At 39.3% G+C, this 27,976-nt stretch overlaps 1 protein-coding gene across 18 annotated transcripts in view; it reads right to left on the bottom strand.

Moving 5' to 3' along the window:
• The window catches only part of SRPK2 (SRSF protein kinase 2), a 149,586-nt gene that overhangs the window by 83,417 nt on the left and 38,193 nt on the right, over nt 1–27,976 (bottom strand). For 9 of the 18 annotated variants that reach the window (XM_068669832.1, XM_068669830.1, XM_068669831.1 and 6 more), the window contains one exon: nt 7,442–7,505. The exons of 7 other annotated variants lie outside the window; for them this stretch is intronic. In XM_068669832.1, coding sequence (XP_068525933.1) covers nt 7,442–7,479 — 38 coding nt within the window. In that variant the 5' untranslated portion in view covers nt 7,480–7,505. Of the gene's footprint in view, nt 1–6,824; nt 6,857–7,441; nt 7,506–17,259; nt 17,291–27,976 lie in introns of those variants that run through there. 2 more of the 18 variants (XM_068669825.1, XM_068669828.1) reach the window with 2 other exon arrangements.

Here is a 27,976-nt window from a genome sequence, read left to right as displayed (position 1 = left end):
CTCCCTGGGCAACCCGTCCCAGTGCCTGACTGCTCTTTCTGAGCAGAAATGGCTCCTCATTGCCAGCCTGAACCTCCCCTGGCACAACTCGAGGCCATTCCCTCTGGTCCTGTCACCAGTTCCCTGGGAGAAGAGGCCGACCCCCAGCTCCCCACACCTTCCCTTCAGGTAGCTGCAGAGAGCAATAAGGTCTGCCCTGAGCCTCCTCTGCTCCAGCCCAAACACCCCCAGTGCCCTCAGCTGCTCCTCACAGGACTTGTGCTCCAGGCCCTTCACCAGCTTCGTAGCCCTGCTCTAGACATGCTCCTTCACTGAACAGCAGAAGGACAGATTTGGGGCCCAAGAAGTTGCTTTACAAAAACAAAGCACCAAACTTTACAAATATTTGACATGACTCCAACATCACTTTGCCAAACTAAGTAGCTCTAAAAACTTCTTCCTTCCATGTGGTTACATTGCTCTGAGTTGTGGGAGAAAAAAAAAGTCTTTAAAGATTAGCCAGCAGAACACTGAAATACAAGTGTTTCACAAGCTTTCAGGAGAACAAATATGATCTTTTACTAAATGTGGGTATCACCAATCTACAATAATTTATTGTTTTGGAAATCAGCAAGATAAAGCTAGAATTAGGACATGTTACTCAGTACAGAAAGGTTATTTCAAGTGCCCTCTGAACATCCTGTTAAGCAGAGAGGCCAAAATTTCATACAAACAGGACATCTGCTGGGATGTGGTTCTGGCCTTGAGCACTGCCCAGCCACAGAAGAGAAGCGATCAACCAGCCTGATGGGCCTAAAACCATAAGCAAGAGAGTTGTGTAGATGAACCTGGTAAAGAACTGGCACTCCTTCAACTGTAACATAACATGGGCAGAACTTGGAGCTCCGTATGTTTGTTTTGTAACTGGAGCTTTAAAGAATAAAAAGAGAAGAAGAGAGGGGCAAAAGAAAGGGAAATAATCCACCTAGTCACCATCGGCAGCATGAGTTTGGTAGGCATCCTAGGTGAGATGACTGCCACGTATGACTTTATTTAAAGGTAATAATGACTGGATTTTGGCAGAGAGCTTACCCAATCCTAAGGGTAAATCTTGAAGAACATAAGAAGCATCTAGGTTAGAAACTGGCCAAGGAGTGTACAATTCCTAAGGACTTCTAGTAAGACACCTTCTGGTCACAAAACCTTTGAAGAGGTATCCTTCAATCACATGAAGACCGGACTGATATCCTCTAAACCGTATGGCAAGATTCACAGCAACTCAAAGCGGAGATATTACAATTATCCTGATAATATGTTTATAATAGATAAAATATGTAAGAAAACAGAATGCTTACATGGGCGCAAATTTGCTTAACTTGTTGCTTAGCACCTCATGACAACTGCATCAATTGTCTATCAATGAAAATACACAAAAGCATCACACCAAATGTATGAAATTACATAAACATCTGAACATTTCGTTATTCATTTGGAAGTACAGAATGAGAACATGCAGAAAACCTCGAATTAGTTTGTTCTGTAACAGCACACTGACAACAGAAAAAGACATTAATCTGGTATAGGTACACAGTGTTTTGTGCAATCTGTCAGCCAGTGTTCCCAGACCACTTGTCTAGGGCCTGCAGTGGGAATTTTACTGAAGTCATGCTTAAGACAGTGATTAGGCAAAAAAAAAAAGTCTCAAGTCATGAAACTGGACTAAATTCGGAAAGGATTTGCTTAAAATTAAACATTACTTTTTCTCGGACCTTTTATGCCAAAGTAGAATTGGATACATACATTTCGCTTGGAAAGAGAAAGTACATTGTTCAAAGCGTATGTTTTCAATCTTTTTCATGCTTTTTTAGCCATTAACTGTTATAATCATCACTGGCTTGCTTGAATTAGTTTCCAGTGAAGGCCAGTTCTCACACAGGAGAATCTGATGCAGCTCCCCAACACCTTCAATCTCTCCCTTTCCTGAGATCTCTCATCTTAGTTCCAACAGTAAGTGCCAACAACCAAGATTTGTGTTTTCAGAAGGTATGAGAAACCTCCCTGTAATAAATATCTCAGATGCCTGCAGGATGAAAAGCTCCTAAAAATAAAAAAGTGAAAAATTAAGTAGTGAATAGAAGATAATCTGAAAAATAGGGACACTAGTGATACATTTTATTTGTGCTTAAATATCAAAATGTGATTTTCTTAACACATAGCAGAAATTCCAGACAGAGAGAGGAATAAAAAAAAATCCTCTCATGGAAAAGTAAAATACACTCCAAATTCTAAACCTTTTTAAACTTTACTGATGAGCTGATACAGGCACTATCAGCTCTAAAAAAAAAAAAGTACAAAGTGGACCCTAAAAATATCACCTTGAATGAAAAAGCTGCTCTGCAAGTGGCTTCTTCTATGTTATTTCTTAAGCTGCAGCATTCCTAGCCTCTGCATCCCTTTCATACTTCACTTAAGTCTGTCACAATAAAACAATTAGCATGTGAAACCTTTAATATGAAAAACACACAAATGGCAGCATTTGTTTCAGTCCAATTTTAGTAATCTAAAATTAAGTATCTGGTCTAATACAGTTACACAGACACACTGTTATTGAACACATCTAGTTCTCCAGAGAAGAAAATGCCTCCCTGGATAAACAGCTTCCATCCCACACGAAGATAGGATAATTCCCTCCCTTCTTCTAAGATAAAGTACAACAAATTGCAGGATTAGATTGCAATTTTGAAAACAAGGAACTAATACACACTGTTCACTGTTATCATGTATTATTTTAAACAAAGCCAAAAAATTAAAGTTGGACAACTACTCAAAATAACTTGAACCACCTGTATTGGAAGTTAAATGATATTTCTTTTATACTATCAAAATGTAAAGAGGGGAGATAAGGATAGTTTTAAGTGGATTTTTAAGTGTTAGTGAACTGATTGAGTAGTCACATTATCCTGATAATTATTTTTTGTTTCAATGTTAGTTACACAAATAACAACACAATTATCATCTTAGAACGCCCTGTTATCCCCTAATTATTCCAAAACATTCATCTGACACACAGCACTGCCGGGTCATGCTGAATGTTGGGAGCTGCTGGTTCTTCCACTCCTCAACATGTTTTATTTCTATAGTTCATTACAAATGACACTTCTGCCTTAGGAGAATCAGTGCATCCACAATTAAATTAAGAAAACAAAACAAAAAAAATAACCACATGTTCCTACACCCCAAGGAATCTTTCAACATCAGCGTTTCACAATGCCTCTTAAATCAACTAACATTAGATCTCTGAAAAAAGGAAACAAAATGTACTCGGTCTCCATCTTTTTTTCTTCCTCGCCATTATTTTAGGTTTCTTCTTCCTTTACTTTATCCCTGACTGCATTCTTGAGATGACCTGATGAACAAACCATGTAGAAGCATTAAGACATGCATTTAACTTGCTCTGCAAAGATAAATGACAAAGACGGAGGGGTGTGTATATATATATATATATATATATATATATATATATATATATATAGCTCACGGCTAAATAAAACCAAACAAAAATAAAAACAAAGAACAGTTGTCCTTAAACCTTGCCTGCACCACCCCACCCCAAATACTTCTGTGCACTGAACAAAAACTTCACTGTCCTACTGTCATTTGAAAGCATTTTTCCTTTTCTGCTATGTACGGAAACCCTCAGAAGGGTGAAAATTGAATTACACACACAATGGCTGTCGACTTTAGGACTGCTCGTGAGTGCTTGGCTGCCAACATTTGTTTTAGTTGTTGTTCCTAATTTTTTGGGGGAAGAACACTGAAGCATAAATTCATTTGAAAGCAACATGTATATGCAGCCTGTACAGAAAGGCAGCAGAAGAGACAAATGTGTCAGATGTATGGGCCTTGCTAACAGCCTTTACCAGGAACATCTTGTGGCAGCAGTGCATCACTAAGATGACATATGTAGAATTTGGAATCAGATCTCAAAAAAAAACCACAAACCACCAAGCTTTTCGCCCTTAAGTATGAAAAATACTACATGCGTTAGGTTTGTCAGAGAACAGTCTAAGCATTAGAAAATGATGCAGGTGGAAGAATGACTTTTCCCCAAATGGCACAGAAACTCACAAGAAGTTCTACAAAGCCCTTGAAGAGGCAAAAAGAATCTCTACAACTCAAGGAAAAGAAGAAGGCATAAGTGATGTGGTAGAAATAAAAGTATTTTTGCTTTCTTTGAGGTTCTTGCAAGACCAGCCTCCTCTGCCCAGCTCCTGCTCTTGACTCCTGTATTTCCAAGAGCCCAGATGTACAAGCAAGCCCTGCTGGCGTAACAAGTTAGCGCAGGCCACCTGAGCCCCCAAACATCCAGGGGCAGCTTCCCCTCCAGCTGCCCACCAGCGCAGGGAGAGGGATGCCACAGGCTGATAACGTGGATGAGCATGGCACTAACACTCAGCATTTCAGGATATCGAGGTGCTATCTCATTTTATCTGCCTAACTGAACACCCCCAGAAGAGCAAAAGGCTCATATCCCCCCATCTCATCCCTCCCATCTCACCCCCTTCCAAATGAAAGTTTTTCTAGGCAGGAGGTGCGGGGAAAGGAAGGAGGAATCTCATTAAGAAAAACAGCTCAGGCTTGCCTTCATTTACTTTCCAAGGCTATAATATCTTTAACATCTCAGAGGATCCTCACCACAAAGGTTCATCTCACTTTCTTCCTAATGTCTCCTAAAAGCCTCTTAGAAACCTAACAAGCAGGTATCCTGAGAGAACGCTGCAGGATTTCCAACACTTGGAGCTCCCACAGCAGCCAAACCAGCCATTATATTCCAGCTTCCTTCTGACCATTTTGTTGTTGTTTCTTCCCTCTAAGACAGGATAACACACTGAACTTGCCGAGCAAGCAGGAAAAGCTACAAACGCCAAACTCTCCTGTAAAAACACAAACCAAACAAACCAGAAGGCAAGCGATGGGCTCCTCTCTCTGTTCCTATTTCCTCGCTCTCTGTGCATGCACAAAGCACCTCCTCTCTGTCCCCTCCTGACATGCGAGCACTGTCTGGCAGCCTGCTTGTGTGGAAAACAAGAAACAAGCCATGGGCTCTCTTAGATCTCCCACCTGGTATTTCGGACAACTCAAGCTCCTCAAGAAGTCCAACCACTATAAGCAAGGACAAAAATTAATGAAAAAAATATGCAAGTGGGAATTCACTTTGTGTCTGTCAAAAACATGCACGTTTTTGTGCATGTGAGCTATAAGCACACACTGCAGTTTCACTACACAGCAGTCTGAGGACAGTTTTGCAGTTCGGACATTCAACACTACTCTCTTTTTTTCTTCAAAACACGGCAATTTTTCAAAGGGCCTTGAAAGGAACTGGAAGCTAATAGGACAGACAGCACTGTTTCATAACAGCTTGCAAAAAGAATTCAGTCTATTTTTAGATGCATGAAAAGAATGTGGTTATGTTAAAAAAAATATCTCAGATAATGCATAAAGGTTTTTGGGTTTTGTTTTTTTTTCTTTTTAATCCATCACCGACCGTGTAAATTGTGCAGCTGATGTGCCGAATCACTCTCCAGGTGAACGGTACCACATAATTAAATTCTCAAAGGAGCAAAGCCTGTGTGTGTATACAACATCCACATTTGAATCTTTATTGCAAAATTATGCATCGTGCTGTTATAAAATCTTACTTTTTAATGAATGGCATTTAAATTAATTTCAGATGTATCCATTTCTAATTATGTGTAATAATCCTTTACAGGGACCAATCCATCTAGGACTAGCCTTAGTTCAATTATGAGCATGTTTTGCTCAAACCCAGACTGTTCTGTTTTAGGGTGCTGCATAAAATTCACATTTCTAAATGTATACATCAATTATATACCATAATCCCCCTCAGCAATGCCAGATCTATAGAAAAGCCTTTCCAAAAATCAAGTTAACACCTGTTTCCTCTACTGCTTTCACCCCATCATCCTCTCTGTTATCACCACCATTTTATTAGTCTTGTATTTAAAAATTGTAGACATCGGAGTGGAACAGAGGTAAGCAAAGAAACATAATTTTCTTTCATGATGAGTAATTTTGAATAAATCAATAAGATCTATCTCAAAGCTGTTCTCGTATCTCTCCATTTTGGAAAGCTGACTTAACAACCCACTCCCCCCCACCATTTTCTGTATCTCTCATTGCTGGTATTTTGTTATATTACAGCTACTGAAAGGCAATACAATTTGCTTCTACACATCTTACACAAATATAAATCTAACTAAGCTGCTCTTTTTGATTTTTTTAAATCATGCATGCCACAGTCCTCACTGATTTTGAAAGATTTCTTTTACCCTGTTATTTTAAGACAGCTTTCAATACATTAGCATTTCTTTCTATACTGAACCATTCGATAAAATGTACTTCAGATAATAATTTCAGCTAAACGTACAGTTTGAGTGCATAAAATTCTTTTTTTTTTTTTTTTTTGCCAATGCCCAATATTAAAATGGCAAAATATCACATCCGGTTGGTCTTTTGCACACAGCTGACATGATTACTGCAAGTAATGAGATAAAATTCATATTCCACTGCTCCAGATTTAATCCATTTCCAAAATAAAAATTTCCTCTTAAAATTCAATGGCAAGCAAAACAGGAGTGAACAGGCTGGATCACATTAAAACAACAAAATAATCGCAAGGAGGTCATTTCATGTCAGAAAACTCAACGTGCATTTAGTGCCTCAAAATATTCCTTTAAAATGAAACAGCTACTTAAAATCGTAATAATCTGATTGACAGATAAAATAATTGCTTTAAAAACACTTATGAGTCATTTTGTCCTTACCTGCAGGCATGAACCATTACTGCATGCAGTGACTGCTCCATTTCCTAGCACAGACTTGAACAGGGATCACATCTATCTTACAGAATGTGACTAATTTGGGGATTTGCGATTCCTGAGCTACTTTGCAAAGGACACTCCCTTTCCACATAACAGGACATTAAAATGCTTCACCAAGTTATATTTTCTGTTAATCTTAATTCAAAAGAGCCCTTTGTAAGTGTAGAGCGGTTTCCTGTAACACAACAAAAACACTAAATCTTTAGAAATGAATTTAGAAATCAAGATGCTGTTTGCACAAATGTAAAAAATAAAAAAACAACGAGGTCTGCAACAACAGTACACACAAGCCAGCAGCCTGCTTGATCTGCTTGATTATGATTTGCATGCTGCAGCCGAGTAGACTTCATTAAAAAGGAAATCAATAAATCTTTGCAAAAACGCACAAAGCTTAACCAAAAACAGGGGGGTTCAATTAATACGTTACAATAACCAGCATGCAATACAGAAACAGTATTAGCAAACTCGACAAGGGGGGGAAAGAAAAGAAAAAAAAAGCCCTGCGCTGCTTCTTTGCAATGCTACACCATTAATTGTTCATGCAAAAGATGTAGCTGTACCTTTCTGAAGAGGACGACTTCTCAGAGTTAACTGACATCAGCAGCTCAATCTTCTGCTTGATTTCTGGAAAAATCAGAAAATATTCACAACCGAGATTGCCTGCCCTTGCTTTCCAAAGTCTTCTAACCAAGCGAGTTTTTCCTAATCCCTTTTGTTTCAAAGGAGGCCACAAGATTCACAGTACTTCTGTGAAGACTGATTCAATCGGGCTGGGAAGGAAAAAGCTCCGGAGGCATCAGGCCCTGCTGAACTCTGCACATGACTGTTTATGAAAGCAGGAGGAACCATTTCTTTTAGGCAGAGGGGTGGTGCCTTTCTCCAGGCAAGGCTGACACATGCACCAGGCGATTCTTATCGTAACGCTTACAAATTGAGGCACGAATTGCAGTTTCTGGGGGAAAAGAGGGAAACTGATGATTTATGGCACGGAGCAGCTCGCTGTTTAATTACCTAAACCTTGTTTGACACCCTCGGAAACCCTCAGTTCAAAAGCCCTGAAAAATATGGCTCTTTGAATCATTTTTGTCACAAAGAATGAAGTATTAAATCTGTACTTTAATACACGGGTAGAAATCAGAAAGGGGAAATGCTACACACACCGGGATTCATTTTTCCTCATGCTCTGTATTTCATTTCCTTCAAATACACTTTGAAAAGTAGCATTTAGAAGTCCTTGTTCTTTAAATATAGATATTAATTACCGATCTAGCACTCACAACAACTAGAGGGAAACACCCGCTAGCCAAACCCAGGCTGCCACGTTTATAGATGGTCAGAAATGGGCCTGCCGACAGGCCCCAGCACCGAACCCCCAGAACAGATCAGCTTTTCCTGACAGACCCCTCGGCACGGGGGCAGACGTGCTCTCATGCCATCTGTGGCTTGCTTCACAAGATCATCTCCCAGCAAAATACAGGGACAGCTGAAAAATGAATTACCAGGAGCTGTGTATGTGGCTAAGATGGTTCTGATCAGAAAAAAAGAAAAAGAATAATGTCACAAATGCAAGCATCGTTTTAAGATCCTATCGTAGCCGGAGATAGTGGTGCCACCTATAGAAATACAGGTAAATCCCATGCTGCATTAAGATGAGGTTCAGTACTTTATCACTGAAGGGAACTTCTGGTATTTGGGATTAACCATGCTATGATGGGAGAGCTTCAAACTGGATTTTTTTCCTTTACATATATTGCAAACACAAAGTCTCAGAAAACTCTGAAACAGCAAACAGAAGAGAAACTGGATTTTTTTTTTTTTTAAAACATAAGATAAAGATTTCTTAGCACTACAGTTTAGCATCCTGATGCTCCAGTGGCAGGGTTGTAGCAATGGCCATTACCTCGTCTAAGCGTATGCCACTGCTGCTTCCCAAAACACAGGCCGGAGCTGCCTCCAAAAAGGACCTTAGTTCTCACATCCAAAGCAAATGCTTCTCACAGAAGACACTTCTGGGAAATTTCTGTATCCCCAGCTGGCTCCCAACTGGGGAACAACCCCCCTAAGGGGGGAAAGAGCTGGCTGGGCCAGCCTCTTGCACCTCAACACCGAAGGCCAGAGCGGTTCTCATTTAGGCCGCCTGCATCCCTCACTCCTTGCCTCAGCTCTCCTGCTATCAGATGGGGGTGACAGCATCCACTGGACTCCCTAGGGTACTGGTTTTTAAAAATAAAATAGGAATAACCTATGGTAAAACATCAGTGAGCACACACACAAAGAATGATTTAATTTTGTACTCGGTGCATGTAAAATGGCTCCGAAGTAAGACTTAGGGCTGCACAGTGGGTAGGATCTGAAAACCTGAGTCCCCACCCATTCAGTGAAAGAACCTGCCACATACAGTAAAATAATTCAGACATGTCATTAAGAGCTAGGTTGTGCTGCATACAGGCCCACAAACACCTTTAACACCTTCCACTCTCCAGCTATACAACTAGATGTGTTTTAAAACAGATCTTTAGTGCAACTTAGGAGATTGGTGCTGATCATACAAATTATACAATAGGCTGGTTACATTGTCCCTTAATTTAAAGATCATTTTAAAGAAGCAGAGGAAGGCTGACACTATAACCTTACGGCTATCCCAACACAGGATTTTCCAGCACCTTTGTGTTTGAGTTGTATGAGTGCAGTGCAAAAGACCACACAGAACTGGGGCAGGGTGCAGTCAAAAACATTTACTACAGGGCTCAAATTCACTGCAGAAGTATTTCTGTGCAAAAATATTTTTATTTTAAATAGAAAATGTAGCATAAAGAGACGCCAAGTTACTCCACTGAATTTCAGCTTTAAAAATTGAGCAAAACTGCCTTTGAAGCAGATTTAGATAACAGAGAAAAGTGTCTTTGACAAGCATCTATATACAACAAGTTGATATAACAGAGGTGTGCTGCTGTCAAATGCACAAGGGCAAAGCCACTCAAGCTCGTTGCACAAAAGGCAGGTGCACCTCTCTCCTCTGTGTCTCCTCTCCTCTTCGGGCATCCCATAGGCCAGAAATCCTTTCTCCTGGACACGATCAAGCACACCACAAGAGCCTGACTGCATGCAGAGAGTGAATTTTGTTTCCTTTCTTCCAGTTTTGATTTCTAAGACAGGGAACATCAAAGCTTGCAGGCCTACGTTGCACTTTGCTATGACTTGATCCACACAGGCTGTAGGTGCTCTTGAGCTTCAGACTTCCTTTTTTTGAGGACCAGCACACCCGCAATTCCTTCCTGACTCTCTCTTCACACCCTTCACCCAGTATGGGTTCAACAAGAACAGGATGCTCCATCACACACTGATAAGAGCTGTGTTGTCAGCACTGAAAGCTAATGGCTACAGCAAAGACATTTTTGTGGGATGGGCAAGTCTACAAGTTTAGAGAGCTTTGCTGCTCCAATATGGCTTACAATAAATAAATATCTCTTTAATACACTCTACATCTATATATATGTATATATTTTTTTGTATGAATAAGCTGTTGAGGGCTTTGCACCTTGAAGGAAGCTCTGTCAGCTTCTCACCCATGCTTCTGGACAGAGACAAACCCAAGGGTTTGGTGGTGTGAACTGAAGCTTGTTTCCCCTCCCACAGACCCTGGACACTGACTGAAAACGTATCTCACTCTCACAATCCAACATGACTTCTCATTCCTTTTGAATAAACATATTAAAAAGTCTGGGTTTTTATAGTAGAACAAAATCCAGAGAGCTTGGAATAAAGCAATCAACTGACGCACTCCATAAGCAAGGCTCCAGACAGGCTTTTCATACTACCTTGATACAAAACGGATGCCTAGAGATTATTATACTTATGTTATATTGCAAATACCAGCCTACAAGATGTTAAAAATAAAATCCAAGCTACTTTGCTGCAAACTTCAAGTGCATGGGTGCTCTACAAGTTACTCAAGAGCATTTTTCTCTTATGGCTATTCCAGCACATCATTTGAACTTCACTTTTATTCAGTGGTAACAGATTTATTTAATATGGTGACAAGGAGAATTTGAATGAGGTGAGACTTCACAGGAAGAATAATTTCTGGCAGCATTAATGAGGCGTCCCATTCACAAGTTAATAAAATTTCCATCACAACATTATTTAAATTTGGGGGGGTTCACCTCTTTTTCTCTCTCCCTCTCTTGTCGATGTGAGATATTCTCTTTTTTTGGGATTTACTTACTCTTTGTCTCTGCTATTTGAGTGTTGTTTTTTTCCTAAGAAAACCCATTTTTAGAAGAAAATCTATATCTTTATACATCTACACCACACCCCTGAGATGACACTGATAACACAGCTATCACTCTAGACAGAAATCTGATCATGGAAATATCATCACCAAGATTAGACAGATGGAAATCTATGTGAGTTTTACACTAGGTGCCATTCAGACCACGATAGGAAGGTGGCTGCAGTAACAGCAATGTTATCACTTGTTTATTGTGAATATTTATAAATCACATATCCAGAAATCTGGGCTCTTCTACAGAAGATATTAGAACATACAAATTGTATCCCAAGACCAAATAAAGAAAACAAAGCTCCAAATGGTGGTTACCCTGCCACCCACTCAAGCAGCCTTAACAGCTCAAAAGAATGTAAGTTACAATAATATTTGCTAAATTCCAAGTTAAAAAAAAAAAAAAAAAAGAAAGAAAAAAGAAAGAGGGAGAGTTCTACATCTGAGCAGCTCTTTCTGAAAGTCTCTTGATTTCCCCTCTCAAGAGCCTTTCCAACTTGACACAGATCTATCAGTTCAGCTGTTGGTTAACCTCAACTGCTAAGGCACAAAGACAGAGGCAAATGCTGGGCTATTCAGGACTAACATCAGTTAGATTGAGAAAGCATCATCTTAAATAGCTTTTATGAGTTAATTTGATAACTGTATTGATCAGCATACAGACGAAGAGTGAAGACTCTGCCAGTTCCTCTGCTTAATGAGCAAGCACAAGTGTTCTCAGGAAGATTTCTGGGCTGTCCTAATTTCAGAGGTAACAAAAAGGTGGCACTGTAAGTAGAGCCACATCCAGAACAGATCATAATAACCTGGCTGAAAAAAAAAAAAAGATGAAAGTCAGTGAAAATTAGTGCCTGCAAATGCAAGAGCAGCAGGTAATACAGTGAAGTTCTCGAGCTAAAAATAGCAAATTTGAGGTAGGGAAACCACCAGCTCCTCAGTTGTTCCAGACACTTCATCAGCCCACTTTGAGTAACTTTATGTTGTATAGAGATCTGGTGTCAGGCCGCTGGCTCCCATCCAAGACCTGAGCAAAGCAGATACACTAAGTCTCTAAAGCCATATTATTCAACCTGCAATTGAATGAAAACAAAAAAGAAGCTCAGAAAGCCTCTGCACTGCCCTGAACAGCTTCATAATCATCTTTTATTATTATTATTTTGTTTGGCTTTGTTATTAACCTAAGCAAAGCAGAGGCTAACCATTCAGAGGAAGCTGCGCACAACCTTTGTTTACCTCCTCTGAGACGCTCGGGTGTAGGTTGGGCATTAGATAGGCGTCAGATAAAGTTAAAATGGGAAGGGATTTCCTTTTTGAGAGAGATAATTTGCTTTGCCAGACAAAGAGGAGACCAGAGGCTTGGAAAAATGGCAAGGAGAGCCCTCCAAAGAAATGCTGGCAGAGTTTTTAAACAGAAGGGATTTTCAGGAAAGCATCATGCCAAAGGCTCCAAGAACGAAGAGAGAAACCTTCAAAAAGTTTCCACAATGAACCTTGAACATCAGAAAGAGAAAGGGAAGAAACCCTCCAGACCAGCCGAAGAAGAGTTATTTAAATAATGCAAAAGGAAGAAAAAAAACAGAAGCAACAGAAATACACTCAGTTTAAGTAATATTAACACATTTTCTTAATCTATCCTGATCATAAAACAGCAAGTTCAGTGCTTTTCTTTCTGTTTCTGAACAGTATGTGTGTTAGGACACAAGGTAAGGATGCTTTTAGCCTTTTTCCTAAGGTACCTTTAAACATCTGCTTTACCACTAATGCCCATCCTAATCTATTCCGTTTTCTTTTTTTTTTTTTTTTAAAAAAAAAAGTCGTGACAGTACTACAGCAGCTTGAATCTTACATTTTGACTATGAAAACTTTCATCCTTCTATAAGCTGACTGTATTCCTAATGTCAGTGCCAAAATAAACAATCCTGCTTCCTAAATGCCATAAAGACAGATGTGAAAATATTACTCTGAGGGAATCAACCAAATAACACATTCTTAGCAAGTTTTCAGTCTTGAAACTAATCAAACGGTTTCAAGAACTAGGAATTTTAATATTACTAACTTTTATCTGGACAGATTCTTGTTCTGAGCTGTGGACAATTGTTGTGCAAATAATACATTAAGCAGTACACATGAAGGCAATAAATTAAAATTTTCCTGCCAAGGCAAATTTTTTTGTTCACAGAACAAAATTAGGCAACCATGGTCAAACAACTTGAGAGATTCACTCCTTGACCTCTTTTAGATAACGTACTTTTAAAATCAGGAATAGAAAACAGGGGTTTCTTTGGAAGGCAACACATAGCAAGCTTAAATTTGATCAAAGTGTGAACATGAAATAACTAGAAAATGGGGTAGTGTGGAAGCAGAGAGATTACGATTACCCCAGAACAAATCCTTCTTCCAGGTGTTGCTAAGCTTTTGAAGCAAACAGTGCTTGTGCCCCAACTTCGTGTTATTTGATGCTCAGGCAGAGAAGTTCGGCAGTCCATTATTAATGGAAATCAGACTTCTGGTGGTGCTTCTCTGTGAAGAAACTTCTTGTCTTCCAACTGCTTTACGTGACCAGAAAGAAACAGAGGGCTGGCCTGAACAGTTTAGTCCTACTACGACAGAAAGAAACTCAGTAAGCACAGAGCAGGCATCTTCCCTTTTTGCATCAAGTGAGACCTCTTTAATAAGCCTAGAAAGATTACTTCACGTGGAATTTCAAGATTACAACAGAGCTGACTTGAAATTCCTACAAGTCCTTAGAAATGTAAAAGGCTGTCAGAAGTGGCAGTGAGCACAACGGGACTGAAGCCAATTGTCAATATTGTCATCCAGCAGACTTTGAGAAGCTGATACCAAGTTTGTTTGTTACTTTCTTAATGGTGTAAAGTCAGTGCAGTCTTCAGGGAATTTTTGGTCTGCATTTTCTGACCTTCTCTTATAAGGAAAATTGAAGGTCTGTCTGTAACAGGGTTTTTTTCCTCTTGTTTCTGCCAGTTTCCTGTGTAAGTGTAGTAACCGTGTCAAAGTTTTATCCATGTCATCAGGTCTGCACACATTCATGGGGTTTGATTCCAGGATATCTAGAAGAGGCAGGGCTGAGAAGAATACAAGGGGTGCCCAGGCATCCCAAACAGTCTCCGGTGTTGTCTACTTTTGTTTGCAGAAACAGCATCTCTCATATTGGTTTAACGCTGAAAAATACCCCTCGTAAGGGAAATTACACTAATAGTTTCAGTTTTACTCCTATTCAGATCACTCCCTACTGATCTCAGAGATACAGAAACACTGACTTTTCACATCTCCAATAAACTCAGAAGTCCACAGGAATCATCTGTGCTGATGCTTTTAAATAATACTTTCAGAGTAGTATCACTGTGATCCTTCTAAAATGAGTTTTCCCTGAGTTTCAGCTGAGGTTGAAAAATAACACTTACCAAAAAAATCCAAAGAAAAGCCTCTCTTCCTTCAAAACAGCTGCCACCACCTGTTCATACCCAATGATAAGCCTAAGCTAACTCTTTAAGACAGCCATCTTTCTTCAGATGATGCTGCTAGTAGTTCAGCATTGTTCCCATTAACACCAAGGAATGGCAGGGATGATTTAAAGGACAGTACAGACCTCTAATGGCAGCCTTCACCTCACTTCTACAGAGATAAATGGAAGACCATTTACTGAGAACTCACCAAACAATGATATTTCATTCACAAACCACAGTGACACTACCACCGTTTTAAAACTTCATTTCCTTGTTGTGAAGGTTCTGTGAAAACAGGCAAAAGCAAGGGACGCAGGGAGCAGCAGTATGTGATAGGAAGGAAAGATGTGCTGCAGGAGATCTCAGGTGCAGAACCAGAAGCTTGAGAACACCAACCATCCAGCTAAGTTTGGTTTGGCTTCTACAAAACAGGGAAAAAAGCCTATAAAATACAGAGATGAGTTTGCCTTTTACTTGTTTAAATTTTCTGTTTCTAAACACACAAACATACAGCCTAAATCTCATGCTTAATATCTCCAAAGAATTTTAAATACATTCAAATTCTTGAATTTCTTTTTTATGTTTGTATGTGGAAATTTTTGAAGTTTGCAAATAAATGAGAAAGCATTGGGTATCTAAGGAAAAAAGCATTAAGGATATGCTACAATTACTCTAAGAATGACCCATTACAGACCCAGTGAAGCGGCATTACAGTTGAACGTAACTATGAATTTGAATTTCTTTTAAGTCACCCACATAATTTTAAACTAAGTCTTGTTGACATAATCTGCCATTTGATCTTTTGCCAGGCTGTAGTATTCGTTCATTAAAATGCATACTGAAACACAAAGACGACATTAAAAGGAATTCATCATTCTTCCAGTTCTCCTTGGGCTGGCAACATTCTTTGGTCCCAAGACCAAACCGTTGCTTTTCCCTCCCTCCGTCCATACCAGCAAATCTGCTGTTCTTTGTGCCCAGTTCTTGCCCAGTGCTCATTAGCTAAGAAATTTAAGTGTGAATAGGGGAAAAAAAAGAAGACCCAATAACCACACTGCCCCATGTTTGAAAACCTGAGGTTGCATAAAGCCAATCTTCAAAGTAAAAAACATTTAAAATTTAAATATCTTTTCGCATAACTACTTGTCAGATTAAATGCTAGTAAAGCACATCAAGGAAAATATGATTAACCCCAAATATGGCTGTGCTTACTTTTAACATCTCATTATTTGTATGTATTTATCTGTCCTTATTATGAGGAGGGTTATGTTTAGGGACACGGAGTTAAGAACGTATCTTAGAGGTGCTGGAAAATGGAAAGGTTGTCCTGCAAGCATATCCATTCCCTTGGGAAAAACGCAAGAACAAAAAATTACCACAGCTAAATAGTCACTAAATATCTTAAAAACATATCCTCCTGTCCTTTACAATCAGTTGTCAGTTGCTCCCTGTTAAGCAAAAAAGCATCTTCATGTAGAAACTGTTGTAAATTATTTGGCTAGAGACAGAATGATTTGAGTTATTAGTGTTAGTCAAAAGACAACAAATGACTAGCAGTATTTTCCAGACCCTGTCTAAAGAGAGGCAAATGGTTTACTGAGTGTGCAGGGTCAGCTTTTCTGACAAAGCTGAAAGTTCAACATCCAACATAATAATAGAGCGTTTTCTCACACCCTCAAACTAGACCACTTTAATATGTTTGCTATTTAAATAATTAAACAGAATGGATAATTTCTGATTCCTAGACTAAATATATTTTTAATTTATTCCTTTTGTGATCTCATGTACAAACATTATTGTGTTAGGATTCTTTTGACAACAGCATTTTCTCTCAGGTCTACAACTAGTCTAACTGCCTACATTCTATTCACATTTCCAAATACTATTATTTTTTCCACTCAAGAAAAAAAAATACATTGCTCCAACCTTGTAGCATGACAAACTAAATTCCAGTCTTAAGATAAAACAGTTTTCTCTTCATCCCAACTGAGTCAAGCATATGTTACCTTCTAAGGACTACCAGAACGGCTCAAGCATCATGCATGCAGTCTGACATCTGCCTCGCACAGGAGATGAAGCTACACTATGCACCCAAAAGGATTAAATTGGGTCACAATTATTAAATCCATGTAATAATCTTAAACTCCAGGTTAGAGTTTCTCCTTTTCCTAACTAATTATTATTATTCAGCATTCTAAAGAGCTTTATGTTTTTGCTTGTTATATTTTTAAACGGAGGTATTTTGACAGGATATTCACAGGATGCTTTTCAGTATGTTCTGTCAATGTGTTTATATCATGCTCATCACCACAGTATCTACATAACCAGCTTTTCCAAATATTCTTGCAAGATTTTCGTATTTCTTAGCCAGTAGATAGTTTTACTGGATTTTTGTATGGAATTCGCTACCGCAAAGAGCATGTCTCATCTCTGCTCCTGCAGAAAACAAGACGGGACTTGTTTCACCTTTTCTGGACTCAATACGACGACTATCAGTTCTAAGAAAAAGCTCCTTCAAAAAAGTAACGTGTCATCCTGGGCACAAACGGAGCCAAAACCCTCTCCGCTTCAGCAGCGAGTTCCTCCGGCCCTCTGGCCCCAGCAGGACACGGGGCCACGTTGATGATCTTACCTGAAACACAACTCATCGCGCTGGTTAAACAGCAGTCTGTCAAGTGTCAGTCAAGCATGTCCCTTGCTGTTTACATGGGAGTAAACAAGGAGAAAAGGAAAGAAACATGAGGTGTTTTTACACCGAGAAGGAATGAGGGACAAGGACGAGGTGTCCAGAGCAGCCACGAGAAGGCCCAAAGGCCTGACGCAGGCCCCACACATCCAGTCACACCCAAACCCTCCTGAGTTTTCCTACACTTCGACTGTACAGGTAACGTACAAATAATCCTGCCCGTGCCCATGTCAACTGTGTAGACTAAATTCTGGGAATCACTGGCACCACCACGTGAAATATTAAGCCTTTGCCCCAGAGCAACCTTCACAGCATTACAACAAGCCTTAAAATTCCATATCCGAAGATTTGGGCATCCTTCAGCACATACCTTCCAGCTAATCTCTCATACAAAAGGCAACTGATGGCCAATACAAACAAATACCATTTTCAATCCTTAATTGCCAGTGTCCTGGCTTCACACAGCTGCATGAAAAGACACAAGGAAGTTTTTCTTTTTTTTCTCCCTCCACTCTGAATGGATACAGCAGTAACACCAGCAGATATTTATTTGAAGTGTTGCAAATACACCCTTAACCAGGTTAATCTGGCCATCAGCCAAAATCTTCAAGTTCTTCTATATACACTTTCTTTACTGCAAGGAACAGAAAAGCTTCAGATGTCTGTCTTTCTGAAGTCTGAATGAAGTTACAGCATGCATCTTGATTATCTATCACTGTCTATTATAAATAGAAGAACACGCTACATTCAAAAGTGGGAAGAAAAAAGATGGGTTGTTTTCAATTAAGGGAGTGCTGTGAAAGCTTTCTAGTCCCAAATTACTTCCATCAGGAATATTTTTTAATTTTATACCTAAAACATGCAACATAAATATACAAGTACATGCCAAAGTAGTCCCTTGCTTTCTGTTTGCTCTGTTCTTTGGAGAAACAGGATGTTGATTTAAAAAAAAACATGCCACGTTATACATTTGCAACAACAAATGATCAGAAAGGAGTCTGGAGAAATAGCTACAAACTTTCACTGCAAGATTTGAGAAAAGGACTAAGTAGAAGAAATGAAAAAAATCTTATCAGAAAAAAAAATTGGCAGCTAGACGCAAAATATTTACGTAGGAAAGAAAGGAGTTCAAAGTAACCACAATAATGGAGGAATTTACAGCAAGCAGAGAGGTCTGTCCAGACATGAGATCTGATCTTGCAATCAGTAAGGCAATTTACATCTCCACTGCTATTTTTTTCCTCCCCAAATCTCATCTAAATCGTATCCTAATCAGCTACTGCTGATGAAAAATTCAGTGCACGCTTTGCTGGTCTGCAAGTTAGCTCTACCTTTTTTCTTCTTCCACCCTCTCCCCTCCTCCATCTTACTTCCCCATCACTTATTCAGCAATCACGAGACACCTGGCATTGCCTTGTCTAAAAGCTGGCTACAAATAGTTTCTTTGGCACTGAAGACACGATGATGTAGGTGGTAAGTCATCACCATCCACTCTGCAACTGTGTGGTGACACCCCTCAGGAGCTAATCATGCTGGCCTTCATTATCTTCCATCTCCTACGTGGCACGAAGCGGGTTTTGGTGAGTGATGCCGCTAAAAGCGTAGAACCACGTCACTCAGCCTCCTCCTGTCTTCTGACCCTACCGGCTCCTCTCAGCACCGGCGGCTAGCAGCTACTGAGTCAGCAATGCTGTCACTTGTCCAGGCACACCCAGCCTCTTCTCCAAACCACCACATTGGAGTTTTCGGTCTCCTTTTGGTCCGCTGCTGCACAGACAGACAGAGCAAAACGCCTTGATTTCACCATCAGCCTCTGCAAATCAAGATTTTTTTTTATTTTTTTTTTTAACAACACAGTACTAATTTTGGCAGCTGGTAGAGCACCTCTTGAAACAATGCACAATGTTTAACAGACTGCCATCATGGTCAAATACATCTTTCACAAAACAAATGAAACAAAAAAGCCCTACTTGAAATAAAGGAAAACTTGCTTAGGAACTAGACTAACAAAGAGTTCTAAAGAGCTCAAAAAGAACAAGAAAACAAAAAGAAAAAAGATTTGTAGGTAATCCTCTACCTACTGCATTAGGTATCATTGAGGGTTCAGAGAAAACTCAAAGAAAAAGTGTCCTCTGATACTATGCTTCCAGATTTTTTATTAGAAACAAACAACAATGTTAAATAAAATTAAGACTTCATGAAAAAGCATTGAAAGTTAAATCATCTAAATTCTCTCCCAGTTTCACTATCCTATTTACCATTCCCTAAAGTATCCAAGTTTACAGTCATAGAAGACGCACGCTTGAAAATCAGATAATTCAAGTTTCAACAGGACTGGCAAGTCTAGCCTAGACAAAGCCTACCGATGATCATCCTGGCTCCCCTTGCTGCAAAGGAAACATGCTTCAAAGATTTTATGTATTTGCAAATGCAACTACTATTTCGCCCTGTTTATAGGAAATTTTAAATATATACATATATTTAATATAGATTTATATAATCATTATTTGCTCCTGGTGTTTAAAACCTGCAATGAGGTATTTTTTATATATTCATGAAGATGGGGAAAAAAAGAAGTAATAAGCATTATCAGAAGAACCAACCCCTACAAAACAATTTTAAACATTACCCTGTTAAGTCATAAGAGTCAACAATTTACTTTCAAACATTAATTAAAATCTAGATTAAGAAAAAGAGATGAGTGAGTACAGAGACTATTGGGAGACAGGGAGCAAAATAAAATCAGCAGAAATTACTCAGTGCAGAGAAAAATCAAGCAGGAGAAAAACAGCAAAAATTCTGGGAGAGGACAGGAGAAGAATATTGAGAAGAAAAGGTATGTTGCCAAGGCAAAGAGAGAGCTGAAGACAGTAGGCAAAGAAGGATATAAAAGCTCAGGAGAGTGTAGGAAGAAAAGCAAACTAAAAAAAGATAAGGACTAAGTCTTGCAAGGGAAGACATTGAATGTAACAAATGTGCTCAACTTAACGGAGCCAACGTGTGCTTGTTTAGGAGAAGACAGACAAGAGCACTCTGAATACTTGAAGGAAGATGAATTTGTGCTCTGTCTGCAAGATACACAGGAATGTGTACTGGAAATACAACATCCTTCTTTTTCTTCCAGAACAGGGACTTGACTGCTCCCCCAGCCAGTGCATTGCTCCTCCTCCTCCAACAAGTAGCCAAGCAAGGACAACAGCAAGAAAGGGCAGGTCTGTAAGTTGTAGGCAGCACCTTACGCTTAAAACCAGGTTCTGGAGATTCTTTTATATTGGAAAATATGATATCTTGCACTCTTAAAAAGATAGAGAACCTGTTGCATCTGCTTTTTTACATTAGAAATTCAGCATTTACCTATAAAAAATTGTAAACAAGGCAGTAGAAGGACATCATAAACATAAAAAGCATAAAAAAAATAACTAAAAAATAGGACTTCTCAGATATTTGTGTAATTTTGCTGTTATTTTTCACACTTGTTTTACTACAAAGCTAGTGAGATTTTTTTTTATTATTTTTTTTTTTTTAAAAAGTAAATGCAACACCTCCCATTGCTATGCTAAAGCTGGAAAAATTCCCAATCAACATGAGTCACCAAATCACCTCCAAATGAATAAAAAGGCAGCAAGACTTAACATTGCCCTGGTTTATTTTCACTTAGAAATATAAACAGGAAAAGTGACTGAGAGAAAACATCCAGCCCTGCTTTACCCCCCAGGAAACTAAGTCCTTACCTTGTTCCTTTGCTAATTGGCTTGAGAATGCTTTTCAGATGACTAGATGAAGACAAAGATCAAGATCCAGAAGAAATATGCAAGAAATTAGAGACTAAGTTATTTTGCATTACACTTAGTTATGTCCAAATGTCCTTTCCAAAATCTAGCTGGAACAGTTTCAAAAGCTACCAAACCCAGCAATTCGTTGTGCCCTCTACCAGAGGTTACCGACCTCCAAAGAACATAAAAATAGTCTGCCTGATTACCGAGCAAAGGCTGCTCCCAAAAAGCCAGCTGACCCTGAGGCACACGGCCCAACCTGACCGCTGTTATAGCAAAACAGAGAGCTCAGATAGTAATAACTCAAATTGCGCTTATTATACATATCAAAGCTCATCTGACCATGCCAGAGTTCTACTTAAAGCTGCTCTACTAATAGAGAAATAAGTCTAAGGCCCTTTCTGCAGGGAACTCTAGCCACTAGGGCATGTGTAGGGTATAAATCCCTAGAGCAGTATGGAGATATATTAAGGACAGAAGAATTATTTTTAAAAGGAGAGGTAAATGCCTTCCTATGGTAACTTGGTCCGCTGACTGAAAAGGCAGGATGACAATTTTAGACCCCTTTTAGACAGCTTAAATGAGGTGAAATGAATTCTGCCTTTTAGTTTCTACCTGAGTTACTGTAGGCTCCTTTTGCCACAGACAGGGAATGGAGACGTTCAAGACAGAGTTCTTCTCATCTACTTGGTTAATCTAATGCCTAACAAGATGAATCACCCAAGTGCCACTTTCACTCCACCAATAAGTCTGGACACCCAAATCAGACGCACGCACTGCAGACATCCACACCAGATCAAGTCAGTCCCATCTTTACTGCAGGGTTTCAGGCAGCTGTATCAAGGCAGACAATCTTCACCTGTTTAGGTATCAATTCCTGTAATGATTTAACCTGGGATGAAAATATCATTTAATGTCACTCTCCTTTGTATGTTGATTACATCACCTCACTTTCCTTCTTTAAAGTAGGAAGAGGGAAGGCTATGGGTTTGACTTATTTTGTCTTTTTTATTGTGAAGGCACTCAGGTGTTCAAAGTTTTCTTAAAATTGTTAGTATTCGTTGCAATACATGTATGATGAACGTTAGTAACAGGTACGTGTACTAATATAATTACACTAATACATAAATCCCCCTCTATAGAGGGGAGCCTCAAATCATATTTATTCTTCCTTGAAAAAAGAAAAGAACCTGGATACGACAAAGTTCAAAGAAACTCTGAAAAAAAAAAAAAAAACAAAAAAAAAAAACAACACAACAAATCGGAGAGGGTACTGGAAGAGACTGGTAAGCACTTATAAAGACAAAAAAAAAATACTGAAAGAAGAACACAAGCGTCAGCTGAGAAAAAGCGTTACTAACAATCCAGACAGAGAAAAAAGCAGAAACAGAAACTTCAGCTCTATTTCCTTCATTCATTCTCATTAGATTCCCAGTCTTGAAAAGCTCCAGAGATGGGGATCTCTGCCTGCCAAACTGCTTGCAATAGCAGAGTACCAGGCAGGTGTGAGACTCTTGGGCATTACAAGGTTACAAATACGTGTACATACAGTGCAACACACTTTAAAGTTTGACCTTTAAGTATTAGCCTTGACCATCTGGCCCTACTTGCAGGGTTTCAGGGTGAAAGCAAGGCGGGCAGAACATACCTTGGCCTTTATCAATCACTTTGTTTCCAAGTCCTGCAATATTGGTGAGTTTTCTGTACCATCTTAGAGTTACATTTTTGTTCTCAAGGCCTCAAGCAAGAGCTTTTAGATAAAACTGTGTGTTTCAATACTGCCCGTCAAGCTTTCCATTAGTGTGCTTTTAAAAAGGCCTCTCCTCCTTGCCACTGTGCTTGGAGCACTCACCAAAAACCAATACTCTCAGTCACTGCTGATTTAACAAATCTGGCCTTAACTCGGGTTTGAAAGTTTACAGCCAAGATTTAGTTGTCTGTCATTTCAGAATCTTTTGGCTAGGCTAAAATTGACACAATTACAGGGCTAAAATGATGTACTGGCCATAAAAGAATAGATAAACCCTGCATATCGTTACCTGCTAACACATTCCTAAACAAGCCTGTGATATGCATATATTACTTACATGCTGTGCTACCATTCAGCCCTCTGGCAGGCCTTTACCAGCCTTTCCTTACTCAATTTTAAGTACATGTTCTTAAATCACATCAAGTCTTTAATTTTTTTGCCTTGTTTTCAGACCATTTTTGTACACTGAACAAACCATCTGTATGTTTTAAGTCACTTATTACCCTATTCTGAGGTCTCCTCAGAGAAAACATGTTTTGGACTACTGGTTGCCCTTAGATTGTGCGGGACCACAATTAATACAAGAAATTTAAAAGGCTGTTTTCCTTCCCCCAAGACAGCACAGATTATGTAGGGACAGCAGTGTGACATTAGAGAGGCACTTCAGCCAAAATTTGAATAGATGAACGCTGGAGATGAAGATCAAGCCTACGGTAGGAGTCTGAAGATAAATCATAAATATGGATTGAAAACAAAGCAAATATTATCTATTCAGATGGCAACTTATCAGGCTGAGCTCATTTTCTCAAGTAGCTTTGTTACACTGCAGCATTGTCTGGATGGCTCAAAAAACAGCGACCTTCTGCTGTAATTGAAAACCTACATATAAACTGCTATGTAGTGACGAGGAAAAGCAGCATGGTAAATAGCCGTGCCTTCCGTTTTCAAACACAAGGCTATATATCGTGCAGTTACCTGAACAGGTTGTTTCTTATTAAGTATTCTCCACATAAATTCAATTCCTGTGACCCTACCAGTCAGGTCAGGGTTTTCCAAGCTCCAGGGCCTGCCCAGCAGGTTTCATCACAGGTTTCTGACACTGAGACAAGGATCCCTTCAGCCTTTCTGTACCAGCAGAGCTAAAACAGCTCTCTGGATGAGTAAGACATCTACCACTGACAGAGCTTCTGCCCTGTAAGACACATTTTGACAAAAAACACATTCAGCTCTCAAGGAAAACTTTCAGGAGCATGGCGGAGTAGAGAACAGGCCCCTGCTTAACACTAAATCCCTTTGGTAATCTTTTTTGTTTAACATTTTCCTTTAACGTTTTTAAAAAATCATTAATTACCTTTTTTTCCATTGGCATTTCTCAAGGCAGAGTGGTTATAACACTGCCTTTTGTATCTTTGTAGGAAAAACATTGTACAAAACCCTTGTCACTGATGGTGCTGTTGAAGCACAGCCTTCCTCTCATCTGTACAGACTGCTGTCCTATATGCAATTCCTCAGAAAACTACTCATGTCCTGTAAGGATCAGGATACATTTGTTTTATTGTCAAAGTGTTGGAGCAAAAGCTCAAAAAGCTCAAAACACAAAATGCATTTGTCCAGCACTGGAGAGTGCCAATTGTCAGGGAGAACCCGAGATGACAATTCTCCCTTTCTGAGGATTGTTATATTGCCTTTCCATTAAAATCACTCACATTTTCTCTTTCACATGTCTGTAAAGGCACCAAAAATACCTACGAAGAACACCTACAAGGAGATGCTAGGTTAAGGATGCTGCACATACACACAGCGTTAGGGTGTTCAAGCTGTTCTAAGCTGCACTTTCATGTTAAGCCCTTATCTTTTTCCTCCTTCAGCATTATAGGCATGGAGCGTTTCTGACAGACCTCAAAGCCTCTTTCAGGGTCCTGTTTCCCATATTTTAAGTTCGAACACCACCATCAGTTGCAGACTTCACAGCCATTGCTGAGACTCCTCTATACACCGGCCAGAACATCTTACATAATAATGAAGCATTCTCGCACCGCGCTGTTAGGGTTGGAACACACTGTTCCGTATAAAACACCACGACGAGACTGCTTCCCTAAGAGTTTACAGTCTAAGAACGCAAGGAATACACCGGGGGGAGAGAAGGCAGGCATGGGGAGATAAAAGCACTTACAAATGCATCTACACACGCGATGTTTATTATTAGAGTAATGCAGTTGCCAACCATATCCATCATCCCCTCAGCTCCTCGTGGGTATGATAGCAGAAAGGGCTAAGGAGGTTGAAAGAGTGCAGCAGCTAAAATGTTAGTCTTGGAGGGTATTTTTAGGAAAAGGAACATCATGGGAGGAAGAATAGAGCATTTATAGGAGATAAGGGATGAGTGGGCAAGGCTTACACTTTGACAGATAGGAAGAGACAGACGAGCAGGGAGATCTGCACATGAAGGAGGGACATGGTGGGCAGGTGCAGATAAGGAAAAAAAGAGCTGGATCAGCACAACAGGGAATGTTGATGAAGAAGTGTTAAAAGAATGATTTGGTCAAAATAAGAAATAGAATACATTTCGTATATGTCTTGGAAGGACTAGAAGGGATGATCCTGTAGTAATCATGTTGGTGGATGAGGCAGGCATACACATTTTTTCCTCTCAAATTGTATCTTCCCACTTGAGAAGCCACCTAGAATGTAAATATGTATTATTGCTCCCAGCCTCAATTAAGATTCTCTCCTGCATTTCATAACTTAAGTGATAGCCATAACATCAAGCACTCTGGCTTTTTTTTTTTTTTTTTTTAAAGAGTTTTCATGATTCCGTACTAACTTCACAGAAAATGAGCTGATAGTCTAACACGACTTCATTTGCAAGATGTTATCTTTAGCAGCACAGTGCTCTTTAGCATGATGGACTAATAGCATGCAGAACACAGAATCCTGAAGGAGGGCTTGGTGATCTCCTTGCAGTGATGCCTCACAGGACAAATGACCATATCTTTAAGCATTACTCTGCAACCAAATACTTTTAAATACCTTACTTTTAATTGTTGCATGACCTAATTAGGATAACAAAACTAGATCTTTCAATTAAATCTATATTTCTTCGAAATCTCAGCTGAATTCTTTATTTACTGAGTTATACACTTAGTAGTAAGGTTACTAGCAATATCTCGCTAATCCCGTTTACTTTAAAAAGACCAGGGCATACTTTCAACGTTATCTATATCTGCTTTTTGCCTTCATGCAGCAATACAGAGACTGCTGATGCATCTTCATCCACTTGTGTCTTTCTAGATTCACTCATTTCTGCTCCAGGAAATCAGCAGCTGCACAGTGTTACCAACTGATAGCAATTATCAGCAATGTCACACAATCAGTCAACGTTTCCTTTCTACAGTTGACCCCAAACCTCAAAAGATACTCAACTAACCCTTAAAAAGACGGCCAGGGTCTCTTTGCTCAGTTCTTTGATGACACTAGAGAAATGAAAGTAGCCTTCACCCACTACAGCTTTCACTCTAAATCTTCTCTCAACATCCAACATTATAATAAACTCCTCCACCTAAGAGGAGAGGGCTCTAAGCACCACTTACTTCAAGGACAGAACTTAGCATGCAGAATTTCTAACTGCGTGTGGCCTGCTGATTCATGCGAGACAAAGGTTAAACAACAGCTTTTTATGTATATAAAATTCATTAAGTGTACACCTAATGACTTTCTATAAACAAATACCAGCTAATAACCAACTGAGACCAAAAGCTCTTTGTCTATCAATTGCATCTCTTCTCATTCTTGAAAAGAAAGCCCTATTAAAATAATTTGACTTAGAATTGAAGTGTAACGATCTCATTGCATTATCACCATTGTAATCACTACCTGCTCATTGAGGAGAGTCTCTGAAGAGTTCAAATGGCAATAATCAGCAACACACTTACACTCGGCTCCAGCTCTCCTTAGCGTCAGGACAACAGTGCAATTTCCTTGCTTTTCTAGCATCAAGACAATCAATTAAATAAATTCCATTAAACTAAATCTAGAAGTAGGAAAAACAACGTAGAATTAAATTATTTAAACTATTGTGTTTTAAGCATGACTGTCACAGATTTCCAAGTTCTAGGGGCATCTGTCCTCCAGGCAGGATTTATTTTGGACAGTTTAGGTAGACTGTTGGCTTTATCTTCATGTGCAGTCTGGATGTAGGCCTGAATTGTAGAATGTCTTACCCCTTTGGTGATTAACGTGGTGCGTTTAAATTATGTCCTTTAAACACAGAGAAGCTAAATAAAAAGGCAGAAATGTAACTTCTGGCACCTAATGGGACAAAGTTTAATAGGATAATGCTTATTTGTAGGATAATAACGCAGAGATACACCAAAGGGCATTCATTTTCAAAGCAATACCTATTGCAATTACTTAACAGCATGTGGACTGCTGCACTTTTATTCATTACAATCCAAGTATACAATAACATAGAATTACTTATAATTCTCTTTGAAGAAGAGGCATTACAAACTGTCGTCAGACTCAGGTTTGTGCTTGAGCTATTTTTCCACACGGGAAAGACAGATCTCAAAATTCAGAGCCGTTGTTAGTGATGAGGGAATTCATGAGCCTGAGGAATGTCCAGACAGGGCCTCCAGAGCCCTCGGCTTGAAATTACTTTCTAGGAGGAGGCAAATGAAAGAATATAAAACCTACTAAGAGGGTAATTTATGAGAATACAAACTATTTTTCTCTGTTGGAGAGCTGGCAGATGGTGAGCTACCACAATGTTCGGTATTATTTACAGAAAACAATTATGGAGCCTATGATCTAAAAGATAAGTCGCTACTTCAGGTTTAAACTTCTGCAGAACGAAATGCACGTAGAGGGGGGAAAAACAACAAAAAAGGCATCGCCCTCAAAGCAAAAAAAAAAAAAAAGAACAAATACAATACACAATGCAATAAGCTTAAAATGTCTTTTAAGTGGCAACATGCTTTATTTATTTATTTATTTATTTTAAAAAAAAGATGACAACACAGGTTTTGAAGGAGCTAGGAACTAGTCTCCTAGGCAAGACATAGCCTCTAACATTCCCAGGCCAGATCACTGCAGCTGTGCTGAGGATGTGCCTCAGCCTAAAATCGTTCTGCAGATCCCA

Source organism: Anas acuta, chromosome 1, assembly GCF_963932015.1.
Source record: "Anas acuta chromosome 1, bAnaAcu1.1, whole genome shotgun sequence".
NCBI lineage: Eukaryota > Metazoa > Chordata > Aves > Anseriformes > Anatidae > Anas > Anas acuta.
This window is presented reverse-complemented; position numbering and strand designations above follow the sequence as displayed.